Source organism: Melospiza georgiana, chromosome 24 (assembly GCF_028018845.1).
Source record: "Melospiza georgiana isolate bMelGeo1 chromosome 24, bMelGeo1.pri, whole genome shotgun sequence".
NCBI classification, from domain to species: domain Eukaryota; kingdom Metazoa; phylum Chordata; class Aves; order Passeriformes; family Passerellidae; genus Melospiza; species Melospiza georgiana.
In genome coordinates this window covers 2,944,613-2,957,131 of record NC_080453.1, presented here as the reverse complement: position 1 = coordinate 2,957,131, position 12,519 = coordinate 2,944,613, and the positions used below count along the sequence as shown (strand labels likewise).

Below are 12,519 nucleotides of genomic sequence, written 5' to 3'. Positions count from 1 at the left end.
TTAAAATGATTAAATGATTGAAATGTCCAGCCGTGCTGGAGGCAGCTGGGGAGGCCCCTTCCTGCCTGGAGGTGGAGGTGCTTCCAGGACCTGGAGGTGCCCAGGATTCCAAACCAACCAGGTGGGAAAAGGCTGTTTTGTCCTGTGACTCTGCTGTCCTTGCAGTGCCATCACACGGGAGACTTTTACATCCACCTACAAGTGACCTTAATGCTCCTTATAAACTGAAGAAGTCGGTGAGAAACGTTCTTTATTAGTCTCTCTTCTCCGTGCTGTCCAGAGGCTCTGGTGGGAACACCCCTGAGCCCTCCAAGGCATCCCCAAAAGCAAATCATAACCTAGAAAGGGCAGAAAACCTGTCACCAGCACTTTGGAAGAGAGTTTTTTCCAAACCTGAACTTTTCCTTCATCTTGAATCTGAATTCACACCCCAAAGACTATGTTGCTTTCCTTTTTTGTTAAAAAATTATGTGAACATATCAAGCAGCTTGACTAAATTTTCTACTTAGGATCATGACAGTCTTAGGGCTGGGTCACCTGAGACAGAAAAGATGCTGCCCTGAGCACCTGGCCTTGTTTTAGTACCCACCAGTATCCGTCTGTGCTGGATCCCCGCAATGGGGCCAGGCTTGGGACGGCCTGTGAGGATGCAGGAGGGATCTGTGGGGCTGAACCAAGCAACTCCTCCCCTGGACATCAATCCTTTGCAAAGCAATCCTCTGTGACAGGTCTATCGGGAAGGCAGGAGGCTCTGCTACTCTTTTCCCCCTCTGATCTATTCAGTTATAACTGAAAGACTAAATGAGACCTTTCCTTCAAGATAATTAACAAAACATTGAATTAAATTACTGTCGGGAATTTTTTCCTCACCATTTGTGTCAGGCATCTGTTGTTTTAAGTAATCATGTGACGAACACGTCCCTGCAGCTCTCCCGGCCGGGAGTGTGTCTATCCCAGACAGGACCGGGCAATAAAGCAGAGAAAATGGACTTTTCTCCCCAAAATCACAGAACCATGGAATGGTTTGGGTGGGAAGAGACCTAAAAGCTCATCCCATTCCACGCCTGCCATGGCAGGGATACCTTCCACTGTCCCAGGTGCTGCCAGCCCCAGTGTCCAGCCGGGCCTCGGGCACTGCCAGGGCTCCAGGGCTGATCCTGGAGGTGTTTTCCGATCTAAATGATTCCATGATCCAGTGACCGCTCGGACCGAGATGCTCCTACGCCCATCAGCGATGCCTGCCTGCGCAGACCGGGCACAGTCAATAACTTTGCAGCGTTTTGGGGACAACCGGGCGGGAAGCGGGCGCGGGGAGGCCCCGCCGAGCCCTCGCCCCCTCCGCACACGGGCGGCCGGGCCGCCTTAAGACGCGGGGGCGGGGCCGGCCGGGGGCGGGGCCAACCCGAGCGTCGCGGGCGGCAGCGCCGGGCTCAGCCGGGGAGCGCCGACAAGTGCCGAGTTCAGCCGAGCGGAGCCGAGTTCAGCCGAATGCAGCGAGCGGCAGCGCGGGTGCTGCGCGGGGCGCGGACCCTCCGAGTGCTGACCCCGCCGGCACGGACCCTCCGAGTGCTGACCCCGCCGGCGCGGACCCTCCGAGTGCTGACCCCGCAAGTGCTGACCCCGCCGGCACGGACCCCGCAAGTGCTGACCCCGCAAGTGCTGACCCCGCCGGCACGGACCCTCCGAGTGCTGACCCCGCCGGCACGGACCCCGCAAGTGCTGACCCCGCAAGTGCTGACCCCGCCGGCGCGGACCCTCCGAGTGCTGACCTCCCTGGTCCGGACCCCCCCGGTGCGGGCACGGTCGGCCTCGGCGGGGACCCCTCCGCTCGGGCTGCTCTATGAGCGGCACGGGGAGGCCGCAGCCGTCGTGCAGTAAGGGGGGGACCCGGGGTGCATTGCAGGGGGTGCAGGAATGGGGTGGGTGTGAATGTGGGGGCATTGCAGGGAGGGGGTGCAGGCGTAGGGCCGAGGCTGGGGTAGGGGCACAGCTGGGCGGAGATCTGGAGCTGCAGGGGTGCCGAGAGGAGCGGGGGTGCAGGTTTTTGGGGTGCTTTGGGGGTGCAGTGCAGGGGGGCCAGGAGTTGCCCATCCCAGATGTAGAGGATGGGGATGGGTTGCAGCTCCCTGTGGGACCCCTGAACAGGCAGGGGAACTGGAGGATCCTAGGATGCCCCAATGTTTTCGTGGTGCCATGGTCTCACAGGTGGATGCTGGGGATGATGCCTCCAAATCCCCCACCCTCCTGCTGCTGCTCTGTCAATTCGTCTTAACCTCATGTTTTTCTCAAAAAGCCCATTCTTGCTTAATTTGGGGTATGACAGGAAGTCCAAGCCTCAGCATCGCTGTGCCCCAACTTGACCCTGGGTTGCATCCCACTGATGGGTCTTCCCTTTGAGATCTCAATTTAGGGACTAAAGCAGCATCACAAGCATTTTTTGGGACAGCTGCTGATGCTCAGCATCAAAAATCCTGGAAAGGAAAAATTGTCATTTAGTGGAGTTTAGGCCATTTTTTTCAAGGGAGGAGACTGAGCTCCTGCTGCCCCTCTTGAACCAGCTCAGTTCACGCTGATATATTGTCCAGGTGCATCCAGACACCAATCCCCTGGTTTTTGTGGAGGACTGTTGCTCTTCCAAATGATCGTTTAGTTGTGCAATGGTGCTTGTCAACACTGCTACTTCCTGAGATTTGCTGTTACCATTCCATTGCTTGTGCAAGACTGGTCTTGCTTTGTGCTTTGTGACTTCTCCCTTTTCACAGATTTCCAGAAATACCCCAGTTTCCCATAACGCTCGAGCGGGGCAGGATGAGCTGTAAAATCCCCAGCCAAAACCGCAGCTTTTTTACACAACCTGCCGAGTTTGTTAAGTTTAGTGAGCATCTCTGGGCTTGGTGACACAGGATTGTTTTGGGCGGTTGGCTTTTAGCAGCCTTTTCAAAAATCTGTCCTTCCGTCTAACAGAAATCTGATTGTTTTGATAGGATGAGGCCTACGGTGCTGTTAATTTAGGTGTAGGTGATACAGGCACCCTCCAGCTTCAGCCACAGCACAGAAGGCATCAGCCAACTGGTGTTGATGCCCTTTTCCTTTGTGTCTCCTTGTTCAGACTGAAGGACCTGGAAGTGCCCAAGCTGGGGGACTGCGATGTCCACGTCAAGATGTTGGCAGCACCCATCAACCCCGCCGACATCAACATGATCCAAGGTAGTGTGTTGGATCAACACTTTGCACGTTGGCTCTTGCAGGATGCTCTGAGTTGGAAGGGACCCACGAGGATCTTCAAACCCAACTCCTGTCTCGGAGGGTTCAGAGATGGCTCCTGGCACGGGGATTTTGGGGTATGAGGGGGTCTCCAGCTCACTTCCAGCTTCCCTACAGGAACCTACCCCCTCCTGTCGCCGCTGCCTGCCGTGGGGGGGAACGAAGGTGTCGGGGAGGTGCTGGAGGTTGGGCGCCACGTGAAGGCTCTGAAACCTGGGGACTGGGTCATCCCCGCAGACGCCGGACTCGGTGAGTTCACCTCAGCACTGCTGAGTCCTTGCTCACCCCCCTTGCAAAGCATCTTGCCAGGAGATTTTTGAGGTGCTGGAGCCCATGGGGGGTGCCCAGGATTGCCCAGAGAGCAAACCCATTTTCAGCTCCTGTGTGAGCTGCTGTGGGGATTTTGGGGGTTCCAGAGCAAAAGCACAGCTCTCCAAAGCACCATCTTTGCAGGGTGTGGGTAGAGCCATGAACCCCTGCACTTACAGCAATTACACCTGATGGGATGGGACTCAAAATGGGGAACAAAACTCCATTAGGGAATGGTGGGTGAGGGAAGCAGGAGCTGGAACCAATGTGAGACCAATCATAATGAGACAGGTGGGATGATTGATTGGGTTATTTCTTACCTATTTATGTCTTGGTTTATTTTCACCACATGTTTTTCTTTTAAATTAATTAATTTGTTTTTATTTTATTTTTAATGTATTTTTTAAAAGCAAGCTCAGTTTCTGCTGCCCAGCCCTGGTAAGGGATGCTGCTCATCCTCCACAGACACAGGGATGTTCTCAAGAAGGATGGGGGTCCCCAGGGAAGGGGCTTCTGTGCACAGGACTTAGCATGCACCCTAGAACACCTGGAATAGGAGCAGTGGCAATGCCATTCATTATGCCAAACTTGAATTTTACAATAATCTTCTGTAGCATAGATCCTTTATTAGATGTCTGTGCTATTATAAAGCATTGCAGCAATCTGTATTTCTCAGGAAACAACCACATTTTGTCCCATCAGCTTAGAGCTTCCCTAAAGACCTGGGATAAAATATTTCACACAGGCAAGGTCATGGTGGCCTCTCACTGTAGTTTTCTCTTTAATAATGCTCTGCTGGGAAAGTGTGCGAATTTATTTCCCAACAAATGTCTCCCATGCTCCTCCAAAATGCCAATGGCCTGATATTTGCTGGTTGTGGTTTAGTGTCACAGCTTGTTCTTTGCCCATTTCCTCTTAAAAGACTTTCTGCTAAATGAGAGAAGGAAAACAATAGAGTTAAGAGCCTAATGGGGTATTTTTAAGCATAAAACCACTGTAAATAGATGATAGAGGGTTAAATTAGATATAAGCATAGAGGGAGTAAAGCTGACTAAATTGGCTTGGAATATATGGGCTCATCCATAGGATGGAGAGTATTTCCATTATCTCTGCACACATACCCAGGGAGCCCCAGTCCCATTATCCTTCTGGGAAATGATTAGGCTTTGTTGGGTGATAAATCTTGGCAGGCAGCGAGGAATCCTTTCCTTGCCTCTTGGAGCATTTTGATTCTACCCATATGGGAACCCATTCCATAATTCTCTCTCCAGGGTCTAGCTGGTTCCCAGCACCTGATGCTGTGCTGCCAAACCTACAACGTGAGCTGATGGTTTTCCTTTGCTTTCCCCCCTGCTGTGCCTGTGCCCATGGTGCTGCTGTTCCCAGGGACGTGGCGGACACGGGGAGTGTTCCCTGAGGAGATGCTGCTGAAGGTGCCCAGTGACATCCCGGTGCTCTGCGCTGCCACTCTGAGCGTCAACCCCTGCACAGCGTTCCGGCTGCTGGCTGACTTCGAGAGCCTGGCGCCCGGTATGGCCCCGCCATGAGGGAGCAATTCCACACCGATTTCCCGGCTGCCTCTGCAGTGGAATCTGGGTTTATTCACATAATCTGGGTTTATTCCCATCCAGGTGACTCCATCATCCAGAACGCCGCCAACAGCGGGGTGGGCCAGGCTGTCATCCAGATCGCCAGGGCCTCTGGCATCAAGACCATCAACGTGGTGAGGGACAGGTGGGTCCTCTGGGGAGGAGCGAGTCTGGGAGCTGGATCTCATCATCCTGCCCATCCAACCCAGGATTTTCTCCCATTTCCTCCTCCAAGTTGTTCTCCAGCCTCTTCCCTGTTGTCCCCATGCAATGCCAGAGCAGAAGGAAGGGGAAGGGGGAACTCTGCTTCCTGGCTCATCTAGTCCTCTTTTTTTTACTCCTTTTCCCTCCCCAGACCTGATCTCGCAAAACTGGTGGAGAGGCTGATGGCCCTGGGTGCTGACCATGTCATCACAGAGGAGATGCTGAGAAAGCCAGAGATGAAAGATATATTTAAGGTACCTCAATGCTGATCCCACTAAGAGATGGTCAAGGGCTGTTGCTGCTGTTCAGCACTGCGGGGAAATGCAAGGATGATGGGAAGGACAAATTTCTCTCTAGAAAAGGATTTAGCTGTGATGTGGTCACAAGGGTTTTCAGGTGAAGAGAGAGGTGGGAATGTTGATTCCCTGTTCAGAAGGCTTGATTTATTATTTTATGATATATATACTACATTATAACTATACTAAAAAGAAATAGAAGGAAAAGTTCTCAGAAGGCTAGCTAAGCTAAGAATAGAATAGAATGAATAACAAAGATCTGTGTCCTGGCAGAGAGCGAGAGCAGCTCTGCCGTGAGTGGTCAGTAAATCCAAACATCCACAGGAGACCAATCACGGATCCACCTGTTGCATTCCACAGCAGCAGATAACCATTGTTTACATTTGTTGCTGAAACTTCTCAGCTTCAGCAGGAAAAAGTCCTAAGAAAGGATTTTAATGAAAAGATGTCTGCGACATTTAGCCCTGGTAGTGGAGAGATTTTGCTGCTGCCACAAGGGAAAGATCACAGATTTTGGTTCCAATCAAACTGGGCTTGAAGCAGCCTGGTCTAGCTGAAGGTGTCTTCTGCACATGGCAGGGGATTGGAATGATTCCCTTCCAACCCCAGCTGTTCCACAATTCTGATGGATTTTAGCTCTACTACTCTCAGCAGCCCTCAGGTAAATGTTGAGGTTAATGCAGATACTTTATCAAAAACCATGGTCCCATCCCCTAAAGAAGCCATAAAATTTGGGAACCTTTGTCATAAACCCTTGCAGAGCATCCCGAGGCCCCGGCTCGCCCTGAACTGCGTTGGAGGCAAAAGCACCACAGAGATGCTGCGGCATCTGCAGTAAGTTTGGCTGGATGGTGGCTTGGGCACAAGCCTGGGGACAGAAACTGGCAATAGAGGGTCCTGCTCTGGAGTCTGTTGAACTTTTGGAGAGGAAAGATGAATGGAAAAGTGGTTTGGGGTAACAACAGCCATTTGAAGTCTCACGCTGCTGGGGGTAGTTGGGGTCCAGTTGTGAAGGTTCCCCAGGTCCTGGCCAGGTGTAACTGGTGTGCTGAGCTGCAAATTCAGCTAAGGGTGCACAGAAGCAAGAAGAGAGCTTGGAAAGTGGGATCTGAGGGGTAACTGGGGAGCCCTGGGTGCAAGGACAGCCCCAGGGGGGTTGGGGATGACAGAGGAGGAGGTGGCAACTCAGAGCTGCACTTTTGGGGCCACCTAACCCAATACCCCTTTTTCTACTCTAGGCCCAAGGGGACCATGGTCACCTATGGGGGGATGGCAAAGCAACCTGTGATGGTGCCTGTGGTGAGTACTCCCTCTTTAGTCTCCTGTTCTTCATTGCATGTCCCCATCCCCTCAGTACTGTGGGCACCTGGCTCTCCCCAGGTGCAGATTGAGACCCTCCAGCCTTTTTAATTTGCCTGATGAGGTCCATCACAGGACAAGCTGCGTCCCACTGCTGGGCTCTTGGCTTTTTATATAGAGGATTTGGGCTGCCAAAAAATTCCAGGGGGGAAATGATCCTGCAGGTGCTGAGCATCAAACCTGCCCTGACTCCATACCTCAGAGTCACCTCTCCACATCCCTGGCTCACAAATGGCAGCTCTAACAAGGGGCCTTACTGCCACTTTCCACCACTGTCACGCTGGGAGGGGACACACACGTGTCACTGCCTGTGTGAGGGGACATGGGAGTCACTGGATGCACAAGGGGACATAGGAGTGTCACTGGCTACCAGGAAGACACACAGGTGTCACACATTCCACAGGGTGCCTTCATCTTCCGGGACATGCGGCTCCGCGGGTTCTGGATGACGCAGTGGCGGAAGGACCACGCACAGGGTGAGCTGGGGGGCTGAGGGACCTGAGCTGGGGGGCTGAGGAACCTGAGCTGGGGGGGCTGAGGGACCTGAGCTGGGGGGCTGAGGGATCTGAGCTGGGGGGCTGAGGGATCTGAGCTGGGGGGGCTGAGGGACCTGAGCCAGGGGGGACTGAGGGATCTGAGCTGGGGGGGCTGAGGGATCTGAGCTGGGGGGCTGAGGGACCTGAGCTGGGGGGCTGAGGGATCTGAGCTGGGGGGGACTGAGGAACCTGAGCTGGGGGGCTGAGGGATCTGAGCCAGGGGGGGCTGAGGGATCTGAGCTGGGGGGCTGAGGGACCTGAGCCGGGGGGGCTGAGGGACCTGAGCTGGGGGGCTGAGGGATCTGAGCTGGGGGGGCTGAGGAACCTGAACCGGGGGGGCTGAGGAACCTGAGCTGGGGGGCTGAGGGACCTGAGCCGCGGGGACTGAGGGACCTGAGCCAGGGGGGACTGAGGGACCTGAGCCAGGGGGACTGAGGGACCTGAGCCAGGGGGGACTGAGGGACCTGAGCTGGGGGGCTGAGGGACCTGAGCTGGGGGGGCTGAGGGACCTGAGCCAGTGGGGCTGAGGGACCTGAGCTGGGGGGGCTGAGGGACCTGAGCTGGGGGGGACTGAGGGACCTGAGCTGGGGGGGACTGAGGGACCTGAGCCAGGGGACTGAGGGACCTGAGCTGGGGGGGCTGAGGGACCTGAGCTTGGGGGGCTGAGGGTCTGTCCCCTGCCAGGCATGGGAGTGGGAACAAACCCCACCCAGCACCATCCTCACTCCCACTCACAGAGCCATCTCTCTTGTCCCAGTGATGCCTTTAGAGGCCGTGTAGAACAGAAGCTGGACAGTGTTAAAGGAATAAAGTAGGGATTTATTAAAAGGCTTCCTTCAAAGGACACACCTTGGGCAGTACAAGAGCCTGGCTGAGGATATACCCAAGATGGACCATGGGTCCCAAGTTTTCACACTTCTATAAGTTTTGGTCTGTTTCCATATTGGGGTTAATTGTCCAGTTACAGTCCCACCCTCCCACTTTGCTCTCCTCAGTTTGCTGTTGTTTGCACTTTCTGGGCCTGAAGCTGCAGTGGTGTCCTTGGCTCTGGAGCTGGAAAAGGATTGTTCTGACTGAACTGTGAGGAGAACTTGCTGACACTTTATATGAAGTTCAGAGTTACACACTAATGCAGGACAGAATCTGGAAAATAAGAAAGCTCAAACTTAAGGCATCACGAGGGTGCTGAGACACTGGTGCTGGCCTCAGGCAGGGACCATGCCAGGGGCTCTTCCCTCATCCCACATGCCTGAGCTGGGGCATGTCACACCTAGAGACCCCATACAGCCTTGGGCGGGTGTTCCCAGGGGTGGTGGGTGGCCCTGCATGGCGCAGTGAGAGCTCCCTCCTTCCCGTGCAGACCAGGAGAGCGTGGCTGCGATGATGGACGCCCTGTGCCAGCTCATCCGCAGGGGCCAGCTGACAGCGCCCGCCTGCACCGAGGTCCCGCTTCAGGACTACAGGGCAGCACTGGAGGCCTCCATGAAGCCCTTCGTGTCCTCCAAACAGATCCTTCTCCTCTGACCTGCAGCTCCTGGAGCCCTGTCCTGTTCAAATGCTTGTCCACAGACTTGAGGGGGGGAAAGACCCTCCAGATCCATTGAATTTCTTTTTTTCCTTTGTTTTTCACATTTTGGATGCCCACTGAAAGCTTTAAAAGCCTCTGCAGCTTTGTGTGGAAGTGCTGCAGGAGGGAGGCTGCCTCTCACTGTGGCTGGGGGCAGTTTGGGATCCCAAATGATGGCTCGCTCAGCTCAGGGTGTGAAAAGAGCAGCAGTTCCCCCTCAGATGTGCTTTTGGGGCTGGCAGGGCTGTAGTTATCCCAGGTGAAATGTAGGATGGGCAGGGAAGCCCTTGTTATCTCCCTGCAGCCCTGCTGCCTCCAGGCCAGCTCCAAGTAGGAGGAGGAAGGGGCATGGAGTGCCCCAAATGACAGGTGCTGTGCTTGGAGTGGCCCTGGGTGCTGCTGCGGCTCCTGGAGGAGCCCTGGGTCACCCCTGGCTGGGTTTGGCCACAAGCACTGCAAGGGCCGGAGCCTCTGGCCATTGAGGGCTGGAGCCAGGCCCTCAGTGTCCCTGAAGGCCCTCCAGTCCGGGTGTGGGTGTGGGACAGTGTGACACTGCAGAGCAATGTGAAAAGATTTATTATTGAGAACAACCAACAACGTGTTCTTGCTTCCTCCTGTGCTGCTCTTCTACTCTATGACCCCACAAGCGCCCTGTGGCCCCTGCTGTCCCCAGCCCAGCCGTGCCGAGGCCCGGCAGCGCCGGCCGTGCAGGTGCAGGTGGGGCAGTGGCCGCGGGCCGGAGCGCGGCCGGCCGCGGGGCCCAGCACGGCCCTCCCAAACCACGGACGGGACGGCGGCGGCGGCGGCTCAGCCGCGGGCCCCTGCGCAGCCCCGGCGTTTGGCCGCCCAGAGCGGAGGGTGGGCAGTGCGAACGTGCGGGGCCCGTGCGGGGCAGCTGGGGCGGCGTGGGGCCGAGCGGGAGTGGCCTGCGGGGCGCCGGCGGGGCCGTGTCTGCAGGGCCGCTTGTGTGGGGACGGCCCGGCCGTGCCTGCCCGGGGGGCTGTGCCTGCCCGGGGGGCCGTGCCTGCCCGGGGGGCCGTGCCTGCCCGGGGGGCTGTGCCTGCCCGTGCCTCGGGCACCGTGCAGCCGCTGCTCGGACATGGCTGGGTGTCCTCATCCTCCTCCGCTCCTGCCGCCGGCTGAGCATCCCACCTGTGAAAAACGCCGATCACTCGTTTTTAAGTTTTTAAAAGTTTAATAGTAATAAAATGGTTAAAAAGAATAGTAACACAATTAAAGTAATAACAATTTGGACAAATTGAATTAGGACAATAGGAGACAATAAAAACAGAGTTACGGACGTCGGGTACCTTTTTCTGGGCATCACGAGCCCGAAAAAGGACACCCGTTTACAAAGGATTAACCCTTAAAAGCAATAGCCTGTTGCATATTCATACACTTCATCCATGATGCATAAATTCCATTGAAACACAGGATTCTGTCTGGTCAGTGTCAACTTCTTCCCTCTAATCCTAAGAGTGCCTTCGAGGTGGGAAGAAGTGTGTTTCTTCCGATAAGAAGGCAATAAATTCTTTTTCTCTGAAAGATTTAGGTGTCCTGTGGCGGCTATCTTGCTGCAATTCCTTTCTTCTTTCTTTTAAACAAAGCATCTTACGTAGCATAGTATCTATTTTAACCATTTTTTATAACCTAAAACTATATTTAACACAGTACTTGAGAAAATTAATACAGCATTGCTTTCTAACACAACACATATAATATTCATTTTAATATTTGCGAAAAGCCAATCCTAAAATACATGGATTTTTCACACCACCTTTTCCTTGGGAGGTTTGCCAGGATCCCAGTGCCCAGCGGGGGCACAGCCAGGGGGTTTGCGCTTTCCCCAGCACCCTGCAGAGCCCTCCGGACACAGGGCAGGTCATCCCTCGTGAAAAAGGGGTTGGAGTAGAACAACAGCTGCAAAAGGCAAAGGAAAGGAGTTGTTTGCTGCGAGGAGGAGGAAGAAATCTGAGAGAGAGCCAGGAGTTGGCTGGAAAGGACAAATAGGTTTTTAAAACGGGTGTTTGAAGGACTCTGGCTTTGGCTGAGTAAAGTGTTAGGACAGAGCTTTGTGAAGTCACATCCACCCTCATGTTTTGAGCATTTGGGAGCAGAGAAGTGTAGGGTTTTCAAAAGCCAGAAAATTGCTGAAGAAACCCAAAGCCCGCTAGTTTCCAGGCCCCTCGGCGTGTCCAGAGGAACTGACCCCAAGACAAAACAAAGCTGTTTGCTCCCATCCAGTCTCCAGCCTTGTCAAGGCTCATTTTAGCTGAACTTGAACCTCCCTGTGAGTGTCCCAAGGAAGCTCTGAGTACCTTTCCCAGTGCAGACCCAGCTGCTGCTACTGCTCTGAGTTCCTCCATGGAGGTCAGCAGGGGAGAATCCCCTTCCATTCTGCGGAAGCCATGGAACATGAGCTGGAGAAGAAAGCTTCTCATGGACTCAGTTTCAAAGATCTTCTGGGGCCCCCTCCTGCTCAGCACTTCCTTCCTGAAGAGCTTTTCTCCAATCACAATGCAGTTCCCATCGTTACCCCACCAGATCGACTCAAAACTCTGGCTGTTCAGGATCTCCCAGAGCTTCTTGAGGAAAGAGTCAGTCAAAGGTTTGGTGCTAGCAGAGATCTCTAAGGAGAAAAATTTCATGTTGTGGTCCCAGGATTCATCAGGCCAACCTTCAAGGGCGTTTTTGTCTGCAGGGGGTCCCACAGCAGCATCCCAAGATGGTCCCATATCATCTCTGGGATGGTCAGGAGAAGCTGAAGCCACCCACCAAACTGGATCCTCCAGGACAGAAGCACAGGATGTCTCCTGTGAAGATAGTTCCATTTAGACTTATTCTTCCACAGCTTGGCTGCCTCCAACCAGCTTCTTGGTCCTGACAGTCAGCAGGATGGAATCCTGTGGCTCCAGCTGCCTGGGAAGTTCTCCAGTCTGTGTTCCATCACAGTGACATCACAGTGTGACACCTGTCTCCTGGCAGCAGGAGGTGGAAGATGCAGAAATAACCCCAAAACCCTGATTTCCCAGTGATCTGTTTGAGCCCGGAGCTGAATCCAGCTGTATTTCCATGTGGAATGTCCTGCCAGGGCAGTGCTGTGTCCCAGTGCCCCTGGGAGCAGTACCCAGGGAGGGATGGGGAAGGGGACAGCATTGGACATCCAAATGCCCCAGACCTCAGGTTTTTCATTTGGGACCTTCTCCCCCATGCAGAAATGCCTCTATGGAATGCCTCTGGAATGACCCAGGTGTGTAGTGTCCACAGGGCTGCTTCTGCTGTGACTGTCCCTGTTCCTGGGTGATGTTCTTGGATCCCAGCAGGCTCTCCATGCTGCTCCATAGGATGAGCTATAGGGGAAATGTTCCTCAAACACATCTTGCAATGGAAATAAC

The 12,519-nt window shown here is 54.3% G+C and overlaps 1 protein-coding gene across 3 annotated transcripts; it reads left to right on the top strand.

Moving 5' to 3' along the window:
* The first annotated feature begins 1,447 nt into the window (after positions 1-1,447).
* Positions 1,448-9,718, top strand: MECR (mitochondrial trans-2-enoyl-CoA reductase). 3 transcript variants are annotated; one of them, XM_058040184.1, is made up of 11 exons: positions 1,448-1,622; positions 1,758-1,874; positions 3,110-3,207; positions 3,382-3,513; positions 4,960-5,103; positions 5,205-5,307; positions 5,518-5,620; positions 6,423-6,496; positions 6,901-6,961; positions 7,425-7,497; positions 8,918-9,718. In XM_058040184.1, exons 1-11 carry the CDS (start codon positions 1,489-1,491, stop codon positions 9,079-9,081), a joined length of 1,203 nt encoding a protein of 400 aa, XP_057896167.1. In that variant the 5' UTR covers positions 1,448-1,488; the 3' UTR covers positions 9,082-9,718. The 3 variants fall into 3 exon arrangements, with proteins under 3 accessions (XP_057896167.1, XP_057896166.1, XP_057896165.1); XM_058040183.1 differs by lacking the exon at positions 1,448-1,622 and having other exon boundaries at positions 1,723-1,874; XM_058040182.1 differs by lacking the exon at positions 1,448-1,622 and having other exon boundaries at positions 1,725-1,791.
* The last annotated feature ends 2,801 nt before the right edge of the window (positions 9,719-12,519 follow it).

Excerpts from the sequence above, each read along its gene's own strand:
- MECR (XM_058040184.1), top strand. The coding sequence starts at position 1,489 with ATGCAGCGAGCGGCAGCGCGGGTGCTGCGCGGGGCGCGGACCCTCCGA. Across the intron at positions 1,875-3,109 it reads GAGGCCGCAGCCGTCGTGCA|ACTGAAGGACCTGGAAGTGC; the intron begins GTAAGGGGGGGA and ends CTCCTTGTTCAG. Across the intron at positions 7,498-8,917 it reads GCGGAAGGACCACGCACAGG|ACCAGGAGAGCGTGGCTGCG; the intron begins GTGAGCTGGGGG and ends CTTCCCGTGCAG.